This window comes from Mercenaria mercenaria, chromosome 12, assembly GCF_021730395.1.
Source record: "Mercenaria mercenaria strain notata chromosome 12, MADL_Memer_1, whole genome shotgun sequence".
Lineage (NCBI taxonomy): Eukaryota > Metazoa > Mollusca > Bivalvia > Venerida > Veneridae > Mercenaria > Mercenaria mercenaria.
Window position 1 is genome coordinate 50,660,766 of NC_069372.1, and position 19,970 is coordinate 50,680,735.

The window sequence follows — 19,970 nt, forward strand, 5'->3', positions numbered from 1 at the left end:
GTAAATACATTATTTGTTTTGATGATGATTACTTCCTGTTTCAGAAAAATTAGGAATTAGTTATTTCAAAATATTAAAGTTTATTTTGATATTGTAACGTAATTGATTACTGTTTATTTATGAAAAAAGTAATATCTTTTCCTGGAAAATTTGTAAACTCAGGTAATGTACTGTATGGGCACGTACGACTCTGCTGGCTAAGTGCTAAGCCTAACACTAACGAATACAGGACGTTTCCGACCCAAGACAGTTCCCCTTAAGACATTCCCCCCCCCCCCACAAGACATTCTCCAAGACGTTTCCCCCCCCCCCCCCCCCCAAGTTTAACAAGACGTTTCACCCAATTTTAAATAATTTTTTCTAAACAATTTCACCTGATATTAAATCTGGATTGTTTTGAAATAAAGTGTACATTTGTAATGAACTTCAGCAAGTATTTAGTGAAATAATTTGGACATTCAAAGAAAAATATAGCTCTTGTTGAGTCAAACTTTTATCCCTTAATTTCATCATTTATTTTGAGATATGGCTTCAATGAATATGGTTAAAAGCTTCCATATATATTAACTAGTCTAAATAATGAGACCTCGGGTAGATTGATTTTACATTTTGATATTTACATTGGTCTACCTAGAGGTAGGCGGATATTGACAAGTCAAAAAATATTAACGAAATTCAACTCTCGAGTACAATTTATATTATTTGGACTATTATTAACAAAAATTATTTTTTACTCCAGTTCCTGTTCTCGTGATTTTTTAATCAATGTTCATAATTTGTTCAAGTCAGATGCAAATTCTCAGATACAAAAATGTGAACTCCCTTAGTTTAGCACTTAAATTATCAAAAGGTGTGATTTACACCTTTTGATTAAATTAACACCTGTGATTAAACACACAGGTGTTTAATGATTATGATATTTATGGCTACAAACCAATTTGCAGGAGATATTTTTTATATTGAATGATTTAGATAAAAGTTTTGGACATTTATGATATAGTCACCAGGGACACACAGTTAAAGTGTCCCTTATATATCATACAAAGCAGTGACACAGTCAGAAAAAAAAACATCATAGAAAAGTAATAATATCAAAACATTATCAGTATTACCTGCCCTAAAAAGCTTATATTTAATGTTTCAATAAGCTTTAGGATTCCATGTTCAATATTGAAGCATTTTCATTGTAAACCTCTTGTGGAAAGAAGTTCTGATAATTAATGTACTCATTATTCATATGTCTATTGTGGAAAACAATACTTATTTTATTTTCTTGCCTATAAATTGTATATATAGTGAACTCTTCCTGAGTTACTTACTCAATTGAAAATATTTGTACTTTATGTCATAAAGAATCCTTCATTTTGTTCTGAGATATGACTGCTATGAGAACAGACAAGCTTACTGACTACGGGTGCGACACCTTATGTACCAGTCACTTTATGTACCAGACACTTTATGTACCACTTTGACACTTAGTGTACTACCTACATATTATATAGTAATTTATCTCATTGTGTAGCACTGTCAATATGTGATAATTACCTGTGAAAACAACTTTGATTTAATCAGCTTAAGTCCATAGAATGTTGTTAACATTTCTATGTGCATATTATAATTTTACCTTATTAATTATGACAATTAACATTTAAATTTAGTAAAAAAACATTTCAAGTAACATAAAATAAAACATTTTCGTCAAATCAAAACAAAAATAATCATCCACTATATAATATATATGTGGTACATAAGGTGTCCAAAGCGGTACATAAAGTGCTGGTACATAAAGTGTCTGGTACATAAAGTGACACATTCACTGACTACTGTGGCTGAGCAGCCGCTTTTTAATTTCTGACATTTGCAGCCACCACGGCGTAACAGTTTGACCATCACAATATAATAAAACAACCTGTATGCATCGGATTAATTCGACTAAACAACATCAGTGAATGAAAAGTATTTGATAGAAATTTAAGAAGCTGAATGTTTTTGAAAAAAGAATACATTATTATTCTGATTTATAGTAAAAAATTCTTGGGAAGTTTGTTTAGGTGTGGATTTTAAACTAATAATGGAAAAAATGACCAAAGCTATCCTGTACACCCATAAACCAGCATGTATGTAAAAAATAGCATGGAGAGAAAAATCACATGAATTTCTGTTAAATGTTGAATGTAAATGCTGAATGTTTTGAATAGCTGTTTTCTGTCTGACATACAGGAAAAAAAGTACTTAATTCTGTTTCTTTGAATTAGAATGCAGGAAATATTAGTTAGCTATCCGCTATACCCTAAAGCACTGTATGCGCAAACGATTAAACCAATAATTTTACATGACTGTGTACTGTGATTTTTCCTCAAATATTCTGGTCCTTTGAAGTTTTGATAGCAAGATAGTAGATTGCCCATCACAAATATAAAACAATCTGTCAATCTGGCCGTCAAATTATTTTGAATCATTTATTTTGGCAAGCTAAAATCATTTGGGATAACTGAAGCATTTAGTCCGTAGAGACTTGTTTGGCGGACTTGTACTGTAAATTTCAAAACAGTTTATAGGGACATTAGGGTCAGTCTTGTATTTAGGGAAGCCTTTAAATGTTTAAAAAGTTTTATCATGCATGTAATGGCTGCCAGTTTATTAACTCTGATTTTGGCATGTTTTACAAGTATGCCCAGTAACTTCCCATAGCATTATGCTCGCATAGTTCACCTTGTCAATGTATATTATACTGTGACCGGATTTTTGGTCATCAATTTATTTTTTTCATTTGACTAAGGTATAAACAGTACATTTGTGTGAAAAATGGATTTTTGAGAAAAAAAGATACACTAAGCCAGTGCCTGTGGTCAATAATGTTGCTAAAGAAAAACAACCGTAGACATTCTAGAACAGAAAAAACATCCAACACCTATTTACTTATAAATATGAAATGTATAGGGGTATGGATTTATACCTTTAGAAGTTCTGATTCTTACCTCTGGAGAAGTCTGTTTAGGACTGTGTAGGAGCAGGGAACTCCTTTTTTCCAGATATTCTTGGTTTTTAGCTGAGTGAGCTATTGTGATCGCTCACCGTCCGGCGTCCATCCACATTTTCCTTTAAACAACATCTCCTCCTAAACAACCAAGCCAATTTTGATGAAACTTCACAGGGATGATCCTTGGATGGTCTTCTCTAAAATTATTCAAAGAATTGAATTCTGTACAGAACTCTAGTTGCCGTAGCAACCTGGAACAACTGATACGGGGACTGGAAACCGGCATTTATCTTATCTTATGCTGTCGTCCAATCGAAGCGTATGCCGTAGGTTATTCTGCTATTACTCAAACACTTACGCCTTACAGTTTAACTCGTCCTTTCAGTGAAAATCTGGGAAAGCATTTGTTGAATTTTTTGTTGAAAACAAAAGTTCTGCCATGAAATTATTGCCTGCCTCTGTTTTTAAATGGAAAATATCTACATTAATGTTACTTTTTGCCCTGTGAAAGTGGCTGAATCTAGACTTGTCTTACCCAGAGAGAAAGATGTCATTTTTTACATGATATTTGCCTTGTTGATTCAGAGTATTTAGAACAAAAAAATTAGGACATATTTTAATGAAAATAGCAAGTCAAAACTGTTAACTGTTGCCTGAAAATATTTGTTAATGATATTGCTCTGTTCTGCACCATTTAAATGCGTGTTAAACCTAGATGATTTTTTGCAGTTTTATCTAAAAGTTCGGAATACTAAATGTAACTTCGTTGTCGGCCTTTTTAAAAAAAATATTGTTATTTTTATTTAAATACATTGTATTTTTCACACATCAGTTTTAAGATTAAATTTATTAAACTAATTCTTGAAGTTTAAACAACAATTTCGTTTGAAACATTCCCTACGTTCAAGAAGAATGTTTGTTTCTGTATGTAGAAATCTGACATTATAAACAATAATTATAATTATGGCTCTACAAGATTAAGAAAAGTGTCAGCTTTCTGTTATTTTCCATTTTTTTTTTATTCAAATCCAACAAAAATCGGTCCTTTGATAAAGGTTTGAAGTTACATGGTAAAATATTTCTTCAGGGAAGTGAGCTCGAGTTAATTCATAATAATTAAGCATATTACCACATGCAGTCGCATGCTGTTTTTGCTTCAGAATCCCTTTAGATCAATCTCTGATCATCTAATTATCGCCACTTAACATGTGACTGGTAAACTCTTTGAACAATAAGTGTTATAGCTCCATGATTAACTTGAGGTAATATGCTAATTACACGATAATCGATAGTGGCAAAAACAAAATATCGATCGCTAACGACTGGTCGATATTTACAGGTATGGACGACAGCATAATACAGATAAATGTATTGATTTATACGGAGTTTCTACTCCCCGTATTAGACCTACCTGTAGCAACCAAAAGGAAAGGCTTTGATATTTGGTATGCAGCATCATCTAGTGGGCCTCTACCAAGCTTGTTCAAATTATCCCCCTAGGGTCAAATATGGCCCCGCCCCGGGGGTCACATGGTTTATATAGACTTACATAGGGAAAAACTTTGAAAATCTTCTTGTCCAAAATCCAAAACCGTAAGGCCTAGGGCTTTGATATTAATTATGAAGAATCATCTAGTGGGCCTCTACAAAGATTGTTCAATTATCCCCCTAGGATGAAATATGGCCCCGCCCATGGGGGTCACATGGTTTATATAGACTTGTATAGGAAAACAACCTTGTCTGAAACCACAAGACCTAGGCTTTTGATATTTGGTACATGTATGTAGCATTGCCTTGTGGTCCCCTACCAAGATTGTTCAAATTATTCCCCTGGGGTGAAAAGAAGCCCTGCCACGGGGGTCCCTAGCTTAACATAGACATATATAGGAAAAAACTTTAAAAATCTTTTCCCCTGAAACTGCAAGGTCTATGCTTTTGATATTTGGTATGTTGCATTGCCTAGTGGTCTACTACCAAAATTGTTCAAATTATGCCCCTGGGGTGAAAGAGGCCCTGTCCTGGGGGTCCCAAGTTTTACATAGACTTATATAGGAAAAAACTTCAAAAATCTTCTTGAATGGAAGTTCAAGGCCTATGCCTTTGATATTTTGTATGTATCATTGCCTAGTTGATCTTTAACAAGACTGTTGGAATTATGCCCCTGGGGTGCAAAGAGGCCCCGCCCCATGGATCACTTGATATAAAAAAATTGAGTTATTTAGGAAAAAATACTTCAAAAATTATCAGATCATATTTCCTAGACTGTTTGATTATATTTATCTGATGACCCCAATTGATAAGGGTCACCTGACTGTGACCTACTGACCTACTTTCTTGTTTTTTAAGATACAACCTTGAACTTTGGATGACATGTACAGTTTTGCACACTAATCTGAAAACTGACTTTCAGTAATCATGAATATGACCTACTGACCTACTTTCTTGTTTTTGAAGCTTTAGCAAAGAAGTTTGTTCAAGCAAGCAACTTACTGGTAACTCAGGTGAGCGATATAGGGTCATCATGGCCCTCTTGTTTACATCTTTAATTTGGCCGAGGCTATCCATACAATGGTTATGCTGATGATTTGAATGCATTGTGACCAGCAAAGCAAAAATAAAAAAGATTTTATTTCAGAGCTTAAAAAGTTAAAAAGAGAAAATGATATATGTTCTGTTACTGCAACATCAGTAATATGTATATAGCTGTTATGTCATTTTCAGTTTAGAGCAGCTGATAACAAGGTATATTGTGTTTGATGAAGTATGTACAGGGAGTTTCATCGACACGAGAGTGAAAGCAACATGCGTCTGGAAGCTCCAAAGTTAAGGATGGATGAGAATGCCGCCACTACACTGTTACAGTACATGACAAAAGAACAGCTACAGGAGTTCATTGATAATCCAGAGAAAGTTGACACACATATAGCTGACTTAGAGCAGGTAGTTTGTCTACATTTTTGCTTCTTTTTTAGACAGGCCCAGTGAAAAGATGCATTCCCAATTGCCAGAGCTACAAATTTTCCCACTTCAACTGAAAAATTCCAATTCCAGCCACTGTAAAATGATGATAGCCAAGCTATTATATCTTTATTGATGTCATCATGTTTATTCAGTGATTATTTGCTTTTTTTTTTTTTTTTTTTTAATAATTTCACCATTTTGCTGTTTGATTAGTATATAGATTATATATCCTACAAGACATCGTATGATTACTGTATTAATCAGAACTTAGAAAAAATAAGACTGCTTATATAATAACAAATTGCCATGTAAGTGACTCAAAACTTCCAAATTAGACAGGTACTGGATCTGTTCCCCCAGAAAAGGTAAAAAAAGAAGCTATTACTTATAAACTGAATGTACATGTTTATCTTCTGCCTGTATGTCTTACATGTGCAAATAAGGTTCATAGGAGCTATTAAAAAAATAACTATATAGTTTTTAAGTTGTAAATTAGATTTGATTTTGACCCTGTCTGAATAGTTTGAGTTTTGTTAAAATAATGAAAGGGTCTTTTTAGCTTTTGTGATCGCCATGTGTCCGTCGTCGTCCATCCGTCGTCATCGTCAACAATTTGACTGTTAACACTCCAGAGGTCACAATTTTGACCCAATCTTAATGAAACTTAGTCAGAATGTTAACCTCAATAAAATCTTGGACGAGTTCGATATTTGGTCATTTAGGGTCAAAAACTAGGTCACCAGGTCAAATCAAAAGAAAAGCTTGTTAACACTCTAGAGGCCTCATTTATGACAATATATCTATGAAACTTGGTCAGAATGTTAATCTTAATGATTTTTAGGTCAAGTTTAAATTTGGGTCAGGTGGGATCAAAAACTAGGTCACCAGGTCAAATCAAAGGAAAAGCTAGTTAACACGTCTAGAGGCCACATTTAAGACTGTATCTTCCTGAAACTTAGTCAGAATGTTTGTCTTGATGATCTTTAAACAAATTCAAGTCTGGGTCATGTAGGTTCAAAAACTAGGTCACCAGGTCAAATCAAAAGAAAAGCCTGTTAACATTCTAGAGGCCACATTTATAACTATATCTTTCTGAAACTTGGTCAGAATGTTTGTTTTGATGATCTTTAGGTTAGTGTTGAATCTGAGTTGTGTGGGGTCTAAAACTAGGTCACCAGGTCAAATCAAAGGAAAAGCTAGTGAACACTCTAGAGGCCACATTTATGACCATATCTTAATGAACCTTGGTCAGAATGTTAGTCTTAATGATATTTAGGCCAAGTTCAAATCTGGGACAGGTGGAGTCAAAAACTAGGTCACCAGATCAAATCAAAGGAAAAGCTAGCTTACACTCTAGAGGTTGCATTTATGACCATATCTTAATGAAACTTGGCCAGAATGTTAATCTTCATGATCTTAATGTAAAATTTAAATCTGGGTCAGGTGGGGTCAAAAACTAGGTCACAAGGTCAAATCAAAGGAGTTGCTTGTTAACACTCTAGAGGCCACATTTATGATAATATCTCTTTCAAACTTGGTCAAAATGTTGATCTTGATGATCTTTAGATCAAATTCAAATCTGGGTTATATGGGGTCAAAAACTAGGTCACCAGGTCAGATCAAAGGAAAAGCTAGTTAACACTCTATAGAGGCCACATTTATGACCGTATCTTAATGAAACTTGGTCAGAATGTTAACCTTGATCTTTAGGTCAAGTTTGAATCTTGGTCATGTGGAATGTGACCTACTGCCCTACTTCCTTGTTTTTATGCCCCCGAAGGGAGGCATATAGTTTTTGAACCGTCTGTCCGTCTGTCGGTCTGTCAGTCTGTCGGTCTGTCAGTCTGTCCGCAATTTTCGTGTCCGGTCCATATCTTTGTCATCGATGGATGGATTTTCAAATAACTTGGCATGAATGTGTACCACAGTAAGACGACGTGTCGCGCGCAAGACCCAGGTCTGTAGCTCAAAGGTCAAGGTCACACTTAGACATTAAAGGATAGTGCATTGATGGGCGTGTCCGGTCCATATCTTTGTCATCGATGGATGGATTTTCAAATAACTTGGCATGAATGTGTACCACAGTAAGACAACGTGTCGCACGCAAGACCCAGGTCCGTAGCTCAAAGGTCAAGATCACACTTAGACATTAAAGGATAGTGCATTGATGGGCGTGTCCGGTCCATATCTTTGTCATCGATGGATGGATTTTCAAATAACTTGGCATGAATGTGTACCACAGTAAGACGATGTGTCGCGCGCAAGACCCAGGTCCGTAGCTCAAAGGTCAAGGTCACACTTAGACATTAAAGGATAGTGCATTGATGGGCGTGTCCGGTCCATATCTTTGTCAACCATGGATGGATTTTCAAATAACTTGGCATGAATGTGTACCACAGTAAGACGACGTGTCGCGCGCAAGACCCAGGTCCGTAGCTCAAAGGTCAAGGTCACACTTAGACGTTAAAGGTCATTTTTCATGATAGTGCATTGATGGGCGTGTCCGGTCCATATCTTTGTCATTCATGCATGGATTTTAAAATAACTACGCATGAATGTGTGGCACAGTAAGAGGACGTGTCGCGCGCAAAACCCAGCTCCGTAGGTCAAAGGTCCTAAACTCTAACATCGGCCATAACTACTCATTCAAAGTGCCATCGGGGGCATATGTCATCCTATTGAGACAGCTCTTGTTTAAGATACATTGTACAGCCTTGAAATTCGGATGACATGCACAGTTTAGCACACCAATCTTAAAACTGACTTTCAGTGACCGTGAATATGACCTACTGAGCTACTTTTAAAACTTGAATGTGACCTACTTTCTTAATATTTTAGCATCAGTTTGACATTTGAAACATGTAGCTCATATTACTCAGGTGAGTGATCCAGGGTCATCATGTTTTTCATTAGCTGTTAGTTTCGTTAAAGCAGGTCTGTCCATGTGGTAACATTGTGACAGTGTTCATTCTCTAAGTTGGGTCTTCTTACCATAAATAATTTAAGGCCATGAAAGAATAATAAAAATCGGCTTAGAAATGAGAAACCAGGAATGTGTGTTTTTTGTTCCGCATGAGCATCATAATGTATGTGCTTATTTATATTTGTTTAAGATATAATTATTATCTGTAAATACTTCTGACTTGGTATTACTGATGAAACAAAGACTTAGTGTTTCCTGCAGACTCTAAAAGGGGCATGGTGCTTCCTCAGAGAAAGGGCACTTTTAGCGCGCGCCTTGGCACCGAAAGGACATTCGTCCAAGTGCGTCTGCGGGCATCATTTTTCATACTACTTTCAAATTGAATCTGAGAATCTTTCATGGTAGATATTTAGTACTATTCTTTAGATAATGCCTACCATGTTGAGCTAATCCTTTCTTTTGTTCAAAGAGGCATCTAAAAAAATTTAAAATGCCACTGATGATTCATACTTTCAAACATTCTCATTCTGTTTCCCTCATAAAATGTTTGTTGCATTTTTCAGAGACTTCAACTTCAGCTGTGTTACTTCCAACAATCAAATTTGATTATCACTGGAAGACAGATATCAGCTGATAATATTTCATATCATTTCACTCTGTTGATTTACGTTAAAAGCATAGGCAGTTCGTCAAATGTAATCTATTACTTAAATCTATTGGTCTTCGTTGTCAGTAAGAATTTCTAAGATTTAAGACGACAAATTAAATGGAAAGTTTTTTATCTTCTGGTGTCACATAGATACACCTTGCTTGCCTGATATAGTGGAAACTTTAAAATCCTTCTTGTGTGAAACTGCAGGCCCAATTTTAGAATAATTTTACACAAATGGTCCTTGTGTGACCCTCTACCAAGATTGTTCAAAATATTCCAATTCGTCAAAAAACATGGCTGCCAGAGCTTGGTCATTTTTCCTTATGTATATAGTGGAAACTTTAAAAATCTTCTTGTGTGTAACTGCTGGCCCGATTTTAGAATAATTTTACACAAATGGTCCTTGTGTGACCCTCTACTAAGAATGTTCAAATTATTTTGATTCGTCAAAAAACATGGCCGCCAGAGGGCATGGTTATTTGTCCCTTATAATATGTATATAATTGTAACTTTAAAAATCTTCTTGTGTGAATCTGCTAGCCTGATTTTAAAATAATTTCACGCAAATTGTCCTTGTGTGACCTTCTACAAATATTGTTAAATTTTTCTGATTCGTCAAAAAACATGGCCGCCAGAGGGCGTGGTCACTTTTCATCAACAATTTCTTTAAACAACATCAGACAGTCCTCCAAAACTACTAAATGTATTTTGATGAAACTTTACACAAATGATCTCTGGGTAGCCCTCTTTCAAAGTTGTTAAATGGTTCTGGTTCATTGAACATATGGGTCTGTTTGGTTAAAAATTAGGTTTTCAGCTATCATACTTTAAAAATCCTTTTCTCTAGAGCTTTGATATTTGGCATGTGATGTAAGGGTTTGACTTTTGACTCTCTACCATAATTGTCCAAATTATTGCCCTAAGGTCAATAAAATGGCCATGCCCGTGTCTGACATATACTTACTATAGGCTTATATATAAGAAACTTTGAAAAGCTTCTTCTCTGAATCAATAATAGCTACAGCTACAGTGTGATATCAGATTTGTAATGTCTACCATAAATATTCAAATTATTGCCCTATGTTCAAAAATGTGTGTGACATGTATATAATATAGGCTACCATAGAAGAAACATAACTCTGTACTTATACAAACACACTTGAAGCCTTGTACACAGGTGAGCGCTTTAGGGTCAATGACACTCTTGTTGAGTTAAGTCACTATTATCTAGGAAGAGCATTTTATTAGTACATGTATAATTATAGTTATTACCTGGTATTCCTCTGTCCTACAGGTATACCTTGTACGTTAGATTGTTAATTCAGAAACCCAGTGTTTCAGCTATAAATTTTTAAACAATTTAAGGGTAACTAAATATATGAGATATGGGCTTACAAGACTTGGGTCTGTATCTCTGTGGTCAAGGTCACAAGTTAGGGAACTTACGGGGGCATTTGTCACACTTCTTGATGATTTATCAGTCCAATTTTCATTTCCTTGTTGGGATTTTTTTTTTTGACTAACGCAAAAACAAAAAAGTAGGACATCATGAATATTTAATGATTTCAGATTATTTTTAACTTTTCAGACAAAAGTTATACAGAAGGATAGAGAGAATATTATTGTGAAGAATAAAAGTTTGGCGGAGTATAATATCAGTTTGCAGCCTCATTTTGAAAACCTGAAACGAAATGTTGCAACTGCATACGAAGAAGTAAATGCATTGAAGATGGCATTGTGTACAGATGTTGCAAAACTAGGTATGTTTGTAGTTTTATTTTTTTTTTCACTGAGGACATAAATTGTCCTTGTTTTCACCATTTGCAGGATATTGCAGAAACTTCAAGGGGACTTGTTTGTATTTTTTTGTCTCCTGGCAGGAGATACTAGCCATGGGCATGAAATTGGAATGAAATAATAAGTTACAATCTTGTAGCTACTAGGTAATATCGGCATAGCTGCACATTACTTTTTTCTTCCCTCAGATTAATTAAGTCATGGAAACAGGATAGTGATCGTTTGGGTACAAGTAGAATACCACATGACAATTACTGGTACTACTGTCTTTTTCCCCAAAAGTAATTACCTCATGGCCATAAGATGAAAATACGTACAAATATGTCCCTATTGAGCTTCTGTAGGATATGTTTCATTGACTGTTCATACTTCCTAACAAGAAATTTGTTTTTCTAGTAGACAATTTTATGTTTTCACTGTTTCATTGAAAATAGGAAGAATAATCTATGATTATCTCATTTACATATGAGCCATGCCATGGGAAAACCAACATAGTGGGTATGCGACCAGCATGGATCCAGACCAGCCTGCGCATCCGCGCAGTCTGGTCAGGCTCCATGCTGTTCGCTAACAGTTTCTCCAATTCCAATTGGCTTTAAAAGCGAACAGCATTGAGCCTGACCAGACTGCGCGGATGCGCAGGCTGGTCTGGATCCATGCTGGTCGCATACCCACTATGTTGGTTTTCTCATGGCACGGCTCATATCTGTTCCAATTAGTATGCCACAAAATCACATTATTATGGTATATTTCAGAGTGCCTAATTAGTAATTACAAAAGGAATAATATTGGTAACCCCAATTTCTTAATTATTTAATCACTGAAATTGAAATGACAGTTTAAGTTTCAGAAGTAGCAGATTGTTATGGGGCAGTCATTTTATAGAATTATAAAGAATGTATTGAATATTTGTTTTAAGAACATCTTCAATAGAAAATCTCTATGTCATCAAATGTAAATTGTATGCTGTTTCAAAAATAATTGCCCTGGTAGCTACATGACTGCTAGCGTAGTTAGATTTTTACTTAACATAACTTTGTTCTTGTTTGATTGATATTGAAAATTCTGTCAAATCTGTGAGACAATGTTCCATCCCTTTGAAGTACATCAACAATATTTATATACCTGTATGTATTGTGTAGTTTTCTGGTATTGTATAGACTAAGAATATACATGTATACTGAAAGATCTAATTGTTGCAAAATTATCTGTGCCAGATTAATTTCATTGACTGTGTATAATTTGTGCTTATAACAATTTTTAGAGAGTGCACCAGGCTGTCAACCACATGACACATTATTAGCAATCTATCAAACAGAGGCTGCTGATGCAGATGACAATTCAGAGGTAACATAATTTATATGTTTTCTTCCTTCACTTTTGCAATTTAATTTAGCTATCATTTCCATTGCATTTTTTAGCTCAACTGTTCATAGAATAGTAGAGCTATTGGACTCGCCGTGCGTCCGCATCCGTGTCCCGATTTGGTTAATGTTTTTTATGTAAGCTGGTATCTCAGTAACCACTTGTGGGAATGGATTGAAACTTCACACACTTCTTCACTGTGATAAATTGACTACATTGCACATGTTCCATAACTCTATTTTGCTTTTTAGCTCACCTGTCACAAAGTGACAAGGTGAGCTTTTGTCCCGGCGGTGTCCGTCGTCCGTCCGTGCGTCTGTAAACTTTTGCTTGTGACCACTCTAGAGGTCACATTTTTCATGGGATCTTTATGAAAGTTGGTCAGAATGTTCATCTTGATGATATCTAGGTCAAGTTCGAAACTGGGTCACGTGCCATCAAAAACTAGGTCAGTAGGTCTAAAAATAGAAAAACCTTGTGACCTCTCTAGAGGCCATATATTTCAAAAGATCTTCATGAAAATTGGTCAGAATGTTCACCTTGATGATATCTAGGTCAAGTTCGAAACTGGGTCACGTGGGATCAAAAACTAGGTCAGTAGGTCTAAAAATAGAAAAACCTTGTGACCTCTCTAGAGGCCATATTTTTCATGAGATCTTCATGAATATTGGTCAGAATGTTTATCTTGATGATATCTAGGTCAAGTTCGAAACTGGGTCACGTAGGGTCAAAAACTAGGTCATTAGGTCTAAAAATAGAAGAACCTTGTGACCTCTCTAGAGACCTTATTTCTCAATGGATCTTCATGAAAATTGGTCAGAATGTTCATCTTGATGATATCTAGGTGAAGTTCGAAATTGGGTCACGTGGGGTTAAAAACTAGGTCAGTAGATCTAAAAATAGAAAAACCTTGTGACCTTTCTAGATGCCATATTTTTCATGAGATCTTCATGAATATTGGTCAGAATGTTCACCTTGATGATATCTAGGTCAAGTTCGAAACTGGGTCATGTGGGGTCAAAAACTAGGTCAGTATATCTAAAAATAGAAAAACCTTGTGACCTCTCTAGAGGCCATATTTCTTAATGTATTTTCATGAAAATTGGTCAGAATGTTCACCTTGATGATTTCTAGGTCAGGTTCGAAACTGGGTCACGTGCGGTCAAAAACTAGGTCAGTAGGTCTAAAAATAGGAAAACCTTGTGACCTCTCTAGAGGCGATATTTTTCAATGGATCTTCATGAAAATTGGTCAGAATGTTTACCTTGAAGATATCTAGGTCGAGTTCGAAACTGGGTCACGTGGGTTTAAAAACTAGGTCATTAGGTCAAATAATAGAAAAACCTTGTGACCTCTCTAGAGGCCATATTTTTCAATGGATCTTCATGAAAATTGGTCAGAATTTTTCATCTTGATGATATCTAGGTCACACGTGCTCAAAAACTAGGTCACTATGTCAAATAATAGAAATAACGACGTCATACTCAGTTGAACACTGGGTCATTTGGGGATAGGTGAGCGATTCAGGACCATCATGGTCCTCTTGTTTACAAAATTATGTCCCTTTTTTGACTTAGAAATTTTTGGTTACGGTTTTGTATGTAAGCTGGTATCTCAGTAACCACTTGTGGGAATGGATTGAAACTTCACACACTTATTAACTGTGATAAATTGACTTACATTGCACAGGTTTCATAACTCTATTTTGTTTTTTTTACAAAATTATGCCCTTTTTCAACTTAGAAATTTTTAGTTACGGTTTTGTATGTAAGCTGGTATCTCAGTAACCACTTGTGTGAATGGATTGAAACTTCACACATTTATTCAATGTGATAAATTGACTTACATTGCACATGTTCCATAACTCTATTTTGCTTTTTTACAAAATTATGCTCCTTTTTCAACTTAGAAATTTTTGGTTACGGTTTTGTATGTAAGCTGGTATCTCAGTAACCACTTGTGGGAATGGATTGAAACTTCACACACTTATTTACTGTGATAAATTGACTTACATTGCACATGTTCCATAACTCTATTTTGCTTTTTTACAAAATTATGCCCCTTTTTCAACTTAGAAATTTTTGGTTAAGGTTTTGTATGTAAGCTGGTATCTCAGTACTCACTAATGGGAATGGATTGAAACTTCACACACATGTTCACTGTCATGATCTGACATGCACAAAGCAGGTCCCATAATTCTACTTTTTTTTTTTCAAAATTATGCCCCTTTTTCGACTTTGCAGTTTTTGGTTAAATTCTTAATGTAAGCTGTTATCTCAGTACCCACTAATGGGAATGGATTGAAACTTCACACACTTGTCCACTGTCATGAGCTGAGAAGCACTATGCAGGTTCCATAACCCTGTTTTGCATTTTTACTAAATTATGCCCCTTTTTCGACTTTTGTTATCATTCAATTGACAAGGGTGTTGAATAGTCGAGCGTTGCTGTCCTCCGACAGCTCTTGTTTTTGTATTAATTCACGCTCGTTAATTTGATACCTGTAAAAAGATACATATGGTTTAGTAGATTCGATGTATTCCTCTAAACCAGAGTTTTGAAGTCTGCAGGGCTCTTAAATGCACATCCAGACTCTGCAAATGTAACAAACATGGCTGAACTTTGAACTTGAAATTGGTGTCTATATAATATTATAGGACTAGTTATGTCAGTCTGTTTTTAAGTCCACTACTAGTGTTTCATCAGAGAGGACTTACGGTTGCTCTCCTATCTGTCAGTCAGTCCATCACACAAAGAAGTTACAAAAAACAATGTACCGTGAAATCATTAATTTTCATGGGGGACTAATTTTCGTGGTTGTGTCCATGCATGAAACTTAACCGTCAAAAGTTGAAAACCTCACAATCACATCCTCACGTGATAACCGTTTTAGCCCTGATAACAAAATTTCGTGCACGTTCTTTATTAACCTGTGTTTGTGTATATGTTTACAGGAAATAGCTGAGAATTTCTTGGATGGCAAGATGGATATTGACAGTTTTTTATCGAAATATATACCAAAAAGAAGTGAAGCGTTTACAAAGAAGGCAAAGCTAGAGAAAGTTGGTGAATTATTCAGACAGTTTGGAAGTACAAATTCTGCTCCCTACCCTACAAACACTTCTTCACATGACACTTATAATAAGCCACATACAAGCAATGTGGCTCCTCCTGCATATGGTGGTGCTGGTTACGGAATGAGTAACAGGCCTCCATACCCAGCCCCCGGGGGACCATACGGAGGGAGTGGTATGCCGATGGCATCGTATTATCAAAGATGAGAGAACAATAGTGCGTAGTGTATGATATAGACTAGTAGCTCATTGTGATTATTGAACAAAGCTCCAGTTTCTTGGTTGTTCAACTTTTCTCTTGTTTTGTTGTAACATTTGCACGGCCAGTCTGAAATATTAAGATTTGGCTGTTAAGGTTTAGGTAAAGGTAAATTTCATTTACCATCTTGTTTTGAAACAGTTCGTATAAGCTCTGCAGAGCTTTCAGGTGACCATCAAGAACAAGTAAAACCAATAATACCTCATCTCTATTCACAGCTGGTACACATGCTGGTAGCCATTTACAGTTAGGTAGACAGAGGCAAGAGACTTGTCCAGCTGGGAGTAGCCAAAGATTTGAACATGGAGCTTCACTTTCATGGTTGTGTCAATCCATTGGTTAAATTCCATCAAACTTAGAACAGAACAATTCTTGTATATTTCATTGAAAATCACAGATTTAAGCGCCATGAGAAACACATATCCTATACCAGGAACTTTGATGCAAGTGAAATTATACAATTTCACAGTATAACATCCAGAGAGATACCCTTTTCTTTAAGAAGTTTAACCTTTAGCCTGCTGCTGGCAAGTGATTCTTTGCAACAAACGCAGACCAAGATGAGCCTGCCTGCACATCTGTGCAGGGTCATCTTGGCCTGCGTTTGTTGCAAAGAATCACTTGCCAGCAGCAGGCTAAACTGCACTGTTCAGTATTCAGTCAGTAAATTTTTTAGTGAACACCCTTTTAAATAATGAATGGTACTGCTCAGATAGATTAGTCCATTCTAGAAATTTAGCAGGGTAAAAATTAAACCTTCTATCATTCATCTTTAGTATTAATTGCCCACCAAACCAAAACAAAAAAAGAAGCTTGAAGAACTTTTCGAAAAAACATGATGTCACATCCTGTGAGAGAGAAGTTTTACAACTTTAAGATACTGGTTCCTAGTTCAGACATTATTTTATAAGAAAGACAGTAAATAATTGTGTCACACCATTTGTTTAAAATCACTTTTGTTAAGTATGCAGTAGATGAATTCCCCTGTTTGTGTTTTTAATTACATCTGTTTGAATTAAGGAGATTTTCAGGTTATGCTGAGGAAAATACTTGTTTAAACCAAGAAATAAGTATATATCTATATAAGTCAAGGATATTTTGTAGGTTCTACTTATAAACATAATTGTTTAAAGTCAGGAAATTTTTTTTGTTGTGCTGATTAATTTATTTTTTGAAATAACATTTTGTAGGTTATTATGTCTCCCATCACACAGTGGTGTGTGAGACATATTGACTTAGTCCTGTCTCTGTGTGTGTGTGTCTGTCACAAATCTTGTCCACACTCTAAATCAAACATTCTCCAAACTTGAACAAAATGTGGTTGACCATAAGACCTCGACAAAGTTCGATAACTAGTGAAATCTCCCCAGGCACTTATCACCCCAGGAATTATGGCCCTTGAATTACCGAAAATCGGCCCTTTAGTTCTTGTCAGTGCTCCAAGTCGAACATTTCTCATCCGATCTTCAAGAGACTTACAAAATGTGTTTGACGACAAGTCCTTGGCTAAGTTTGATAACTAGCCAAATCGGTCGAGGCACTTAGGAATTATGGCCCTTGAATTACCCAAAATCAGCCGTTTACACTTCAAAGGTATATTTATAGTAAGTAAACTGTATACAAGGACTGACTTACCATTTAGATGATTAGGCAGTTGTGGGAGACAAGCGCTTTTCTCAAAAGCAGCTCTAGTATTTATAAATATATTTATTTACTAGTAACTTACAGAATTTTTTGTTTTAGATTATGTTGTTTTTTTTTTAAGTTACATTTCGTAGGTTATGCTGATAAACATATTTGTTTATAAGTACCTTTTGGGAAATTTTTAGGTTACGCTTAAGTTAGATTTTGCAGGATATGCTGATAAATATATTTTTAAAAAAAGGAAATTTTTTGGGTTATGCTGAAAAAAAATATTTAAAATTGAGGAAATTTTGTTAGTTTTGCTGAAAAAATATATTTTAAAATGATGAAATTTTGTAGGTTATGCTAAAAAAATGATTTGTTTAAAGTAACATTTTGTAGGTTATGCTGAAAAATACAGATTTTTTTGAATTAAGGAAATTTTGTAGTTGATGCAGATTCTTTTAGCATACCTACGTTGAAAGACATTTGACATGAAATATGCTTAGAGATTGTGATATATAAGTTTTGTCATGTATTGTAAGGTAGAAAATTAATTTGAATGGTGTAAAGTACTAAAGATGATGTCACCAAGAAGATATATTGTAAACATAATGTAACTTGATTAAATGGTTACAAATTACAGACAATCTACAACTGATCGTCCAAGATCTTGGTTTATAACTGGACTTTCTGAAAAATTATATAGTTTATAGTTTTCTTACAATTTATGTCAGTGTAAATTTCATTGTCTTCCACTCTTGCCTTCTAACAGATATGTTTTTGCTTAACACTTGTTAACAAACTAGTTTACACCCCTCTTACTTGCTTTGGTATATACATGCCATTAAAAACACTAGAAATTTTATTTATGCCCAGATAATTACCTTATAACATAAATTTCACAAATTTAGCGTGAATTGTAAATCAGTTCTGTGACAGTGACCAGATGTGCCACTGATAAAGTTTTTATGGTAACAGAAAGAAGAGATTTTTTGCCAGTGGGATTAACAAGAATGCATTGCATACCAAGAATTTGCATTTTATTGGTAGATAATCTCAGATTAATTTAGTAGTCATTCATACCAGTTCTTTAAAGATGAAACCTTTTACGTCATTAGTGATAATACTGTAGTGTTTTTTTAAATGCTCAATATCGTCACACGTATTACCTCACCCACCTCATATATCATCTTCCCCTTCTTCTGCCTGGCCAGTGGTTAAGCCTACCAACTTCAAATCACTTGCCCCTTTTGAAACCTAGTTTTAGGTGTAGAATTCTTTCATCTGTGGAAATAGTGACCCAGCGAGCATATGGAAGGTCAGTGGTTCTTCGACGGTACCCGCCCATGCATGAAATAATGTCCTTAGGGGAACCTAGGGCCCTTCTTTCAATAAAAGCTGGAAAAGTTGCCATAATTTTATTACCTTAATTCTGATGGGGGACCTAAAATCCATTAATGTAAAACAATGCATCTTTGCCCATATAGCTTCCTGCATCATTTCATCCACTCGCTATAAATATACCAGTTAATTTTTTGGTACAAAATAAGAAGCAAGTTTTCTGCCTTTAACTGGAAATAAATCTATAATAGTTATACAAGCCAGTTTTTCTTACAGAAAACCTAACTTCAGAACCACACTGAAGAATTGGAGTTGTATACTTCATATCTACAAAATTCCTAATGCTACACCAAATTATTTTTAACCACCAGCCTACCCCACCCCCATTCCACCTTTCCTGAAGTACCACTTGCCCTGCCCATTAAATTCAATGTTTAGAATCTTATTAACCATTGGACACACAATATTAGAGTTTGATAGATATATCCTATGTAAACTTTATGTTCAGTGACTATGAGTTTTCTTTTTGCCCTTGGTATGCATATAAATTTTATATTTATTTTACATTACAATTGTGACGCTGTTGTGACATTTCTTTTTGGAAGATGATTGAGATATCTTATTACTCCTACTGTAAATGGACTTGGGGGGGTCGACATGAAACGGGTGAGCTTTCAGTTTCATTTTATTAACAAAATAACATTTAGTCACGATTGCCAGTTGGGTGTTCATGTTTGGAATCATCTTCAAGCATAATTTTACATTTTCTTAACGCCAGATTACTTTTGTTTTGCAAAAGTAGAAAACAATTTTCAGTGAACTGTTACTCTTCAATATTTTAGTTAATTCTATTTAATCATTTATGTTTATGTGACATTTTTGTTTGTAACAAAGAGTTTTACTCAATAAATGATGAAATATCAGATTTTCTAGTTCTAGTTTTCTATGTCAGCTAACATAAAAGGTGGCACTAGTGTGTAGTGCACGGTGTG

General features: G+C 35.2%; 1 protein-coding gene across 2 annotated transcripts; it reads left to right on the forward strand.

Moving 5' to 3' along the window:
- The first annotated feature begins 22 nt into the window (after positions 1-22).
- LOC123535182 (vacuolar protein sorting-associated protein 37C-like) lies at positions 23-19,903 on the forward strand. 2 transcript variants are annotated; one of them, XM_045317743.2, is made up of 6 exons: positions 23-162; positions 5,702-5,920; positions 6,277-6,306; positions 11,105-11,276; positions 12,578-12,660; positions 15,633-19,903. In XM_045317743.2, the coding sequence occupies exons 2-6, from the start codon at positions 5,744-5,746 to the stop codon at positions 15,957-15,959; spliced, it is 789 nt and encodes a 262-aa protein (XP_045173678.1). In that variant the 5' UTR covers positions 23-162; positions 5,702-5,743; the 3' UTR covers positions 15,960-19,903. The 2 variants fall into 2 exon arrangements, with proteins under 2 accessions (XP_045173678.1, XP_045173679.1); XM_045317744.2 differs by lacking the exon at positions 6,277-6,306.
- The last annotated feature ends 67 nt before the right edge of the window (positions 19,904-19,970 follow it).

What these genes read in the sequence shown, in the direction of transcription:
- LOC123535182 (XM_045317743.2), top strand. Translation starts at nt 5,744, where the DNA reads ATGTACAGGGAGTTTCATCGACACGAGAGTGAAAGCAACATGCGTCTG. An exon ending in ATATAGCTGACTTAGAGCAG is followed by an intron (nt 5,921 to 6,276) that starts GTAGTTTGTCTA and finishes CTTCCAAATTAG; the next exon opens with ACAGGTACTGGATCTGTTCC. An exon ending in TACAGATGTTGCAAAACTAG is followed by an intron (nt 11,277 to 12,577) that starts GTATGTTTGTAG and finishes AACAATTTTTAG; the next exon opens with AGAGTGCACCAGGCTGTCAA.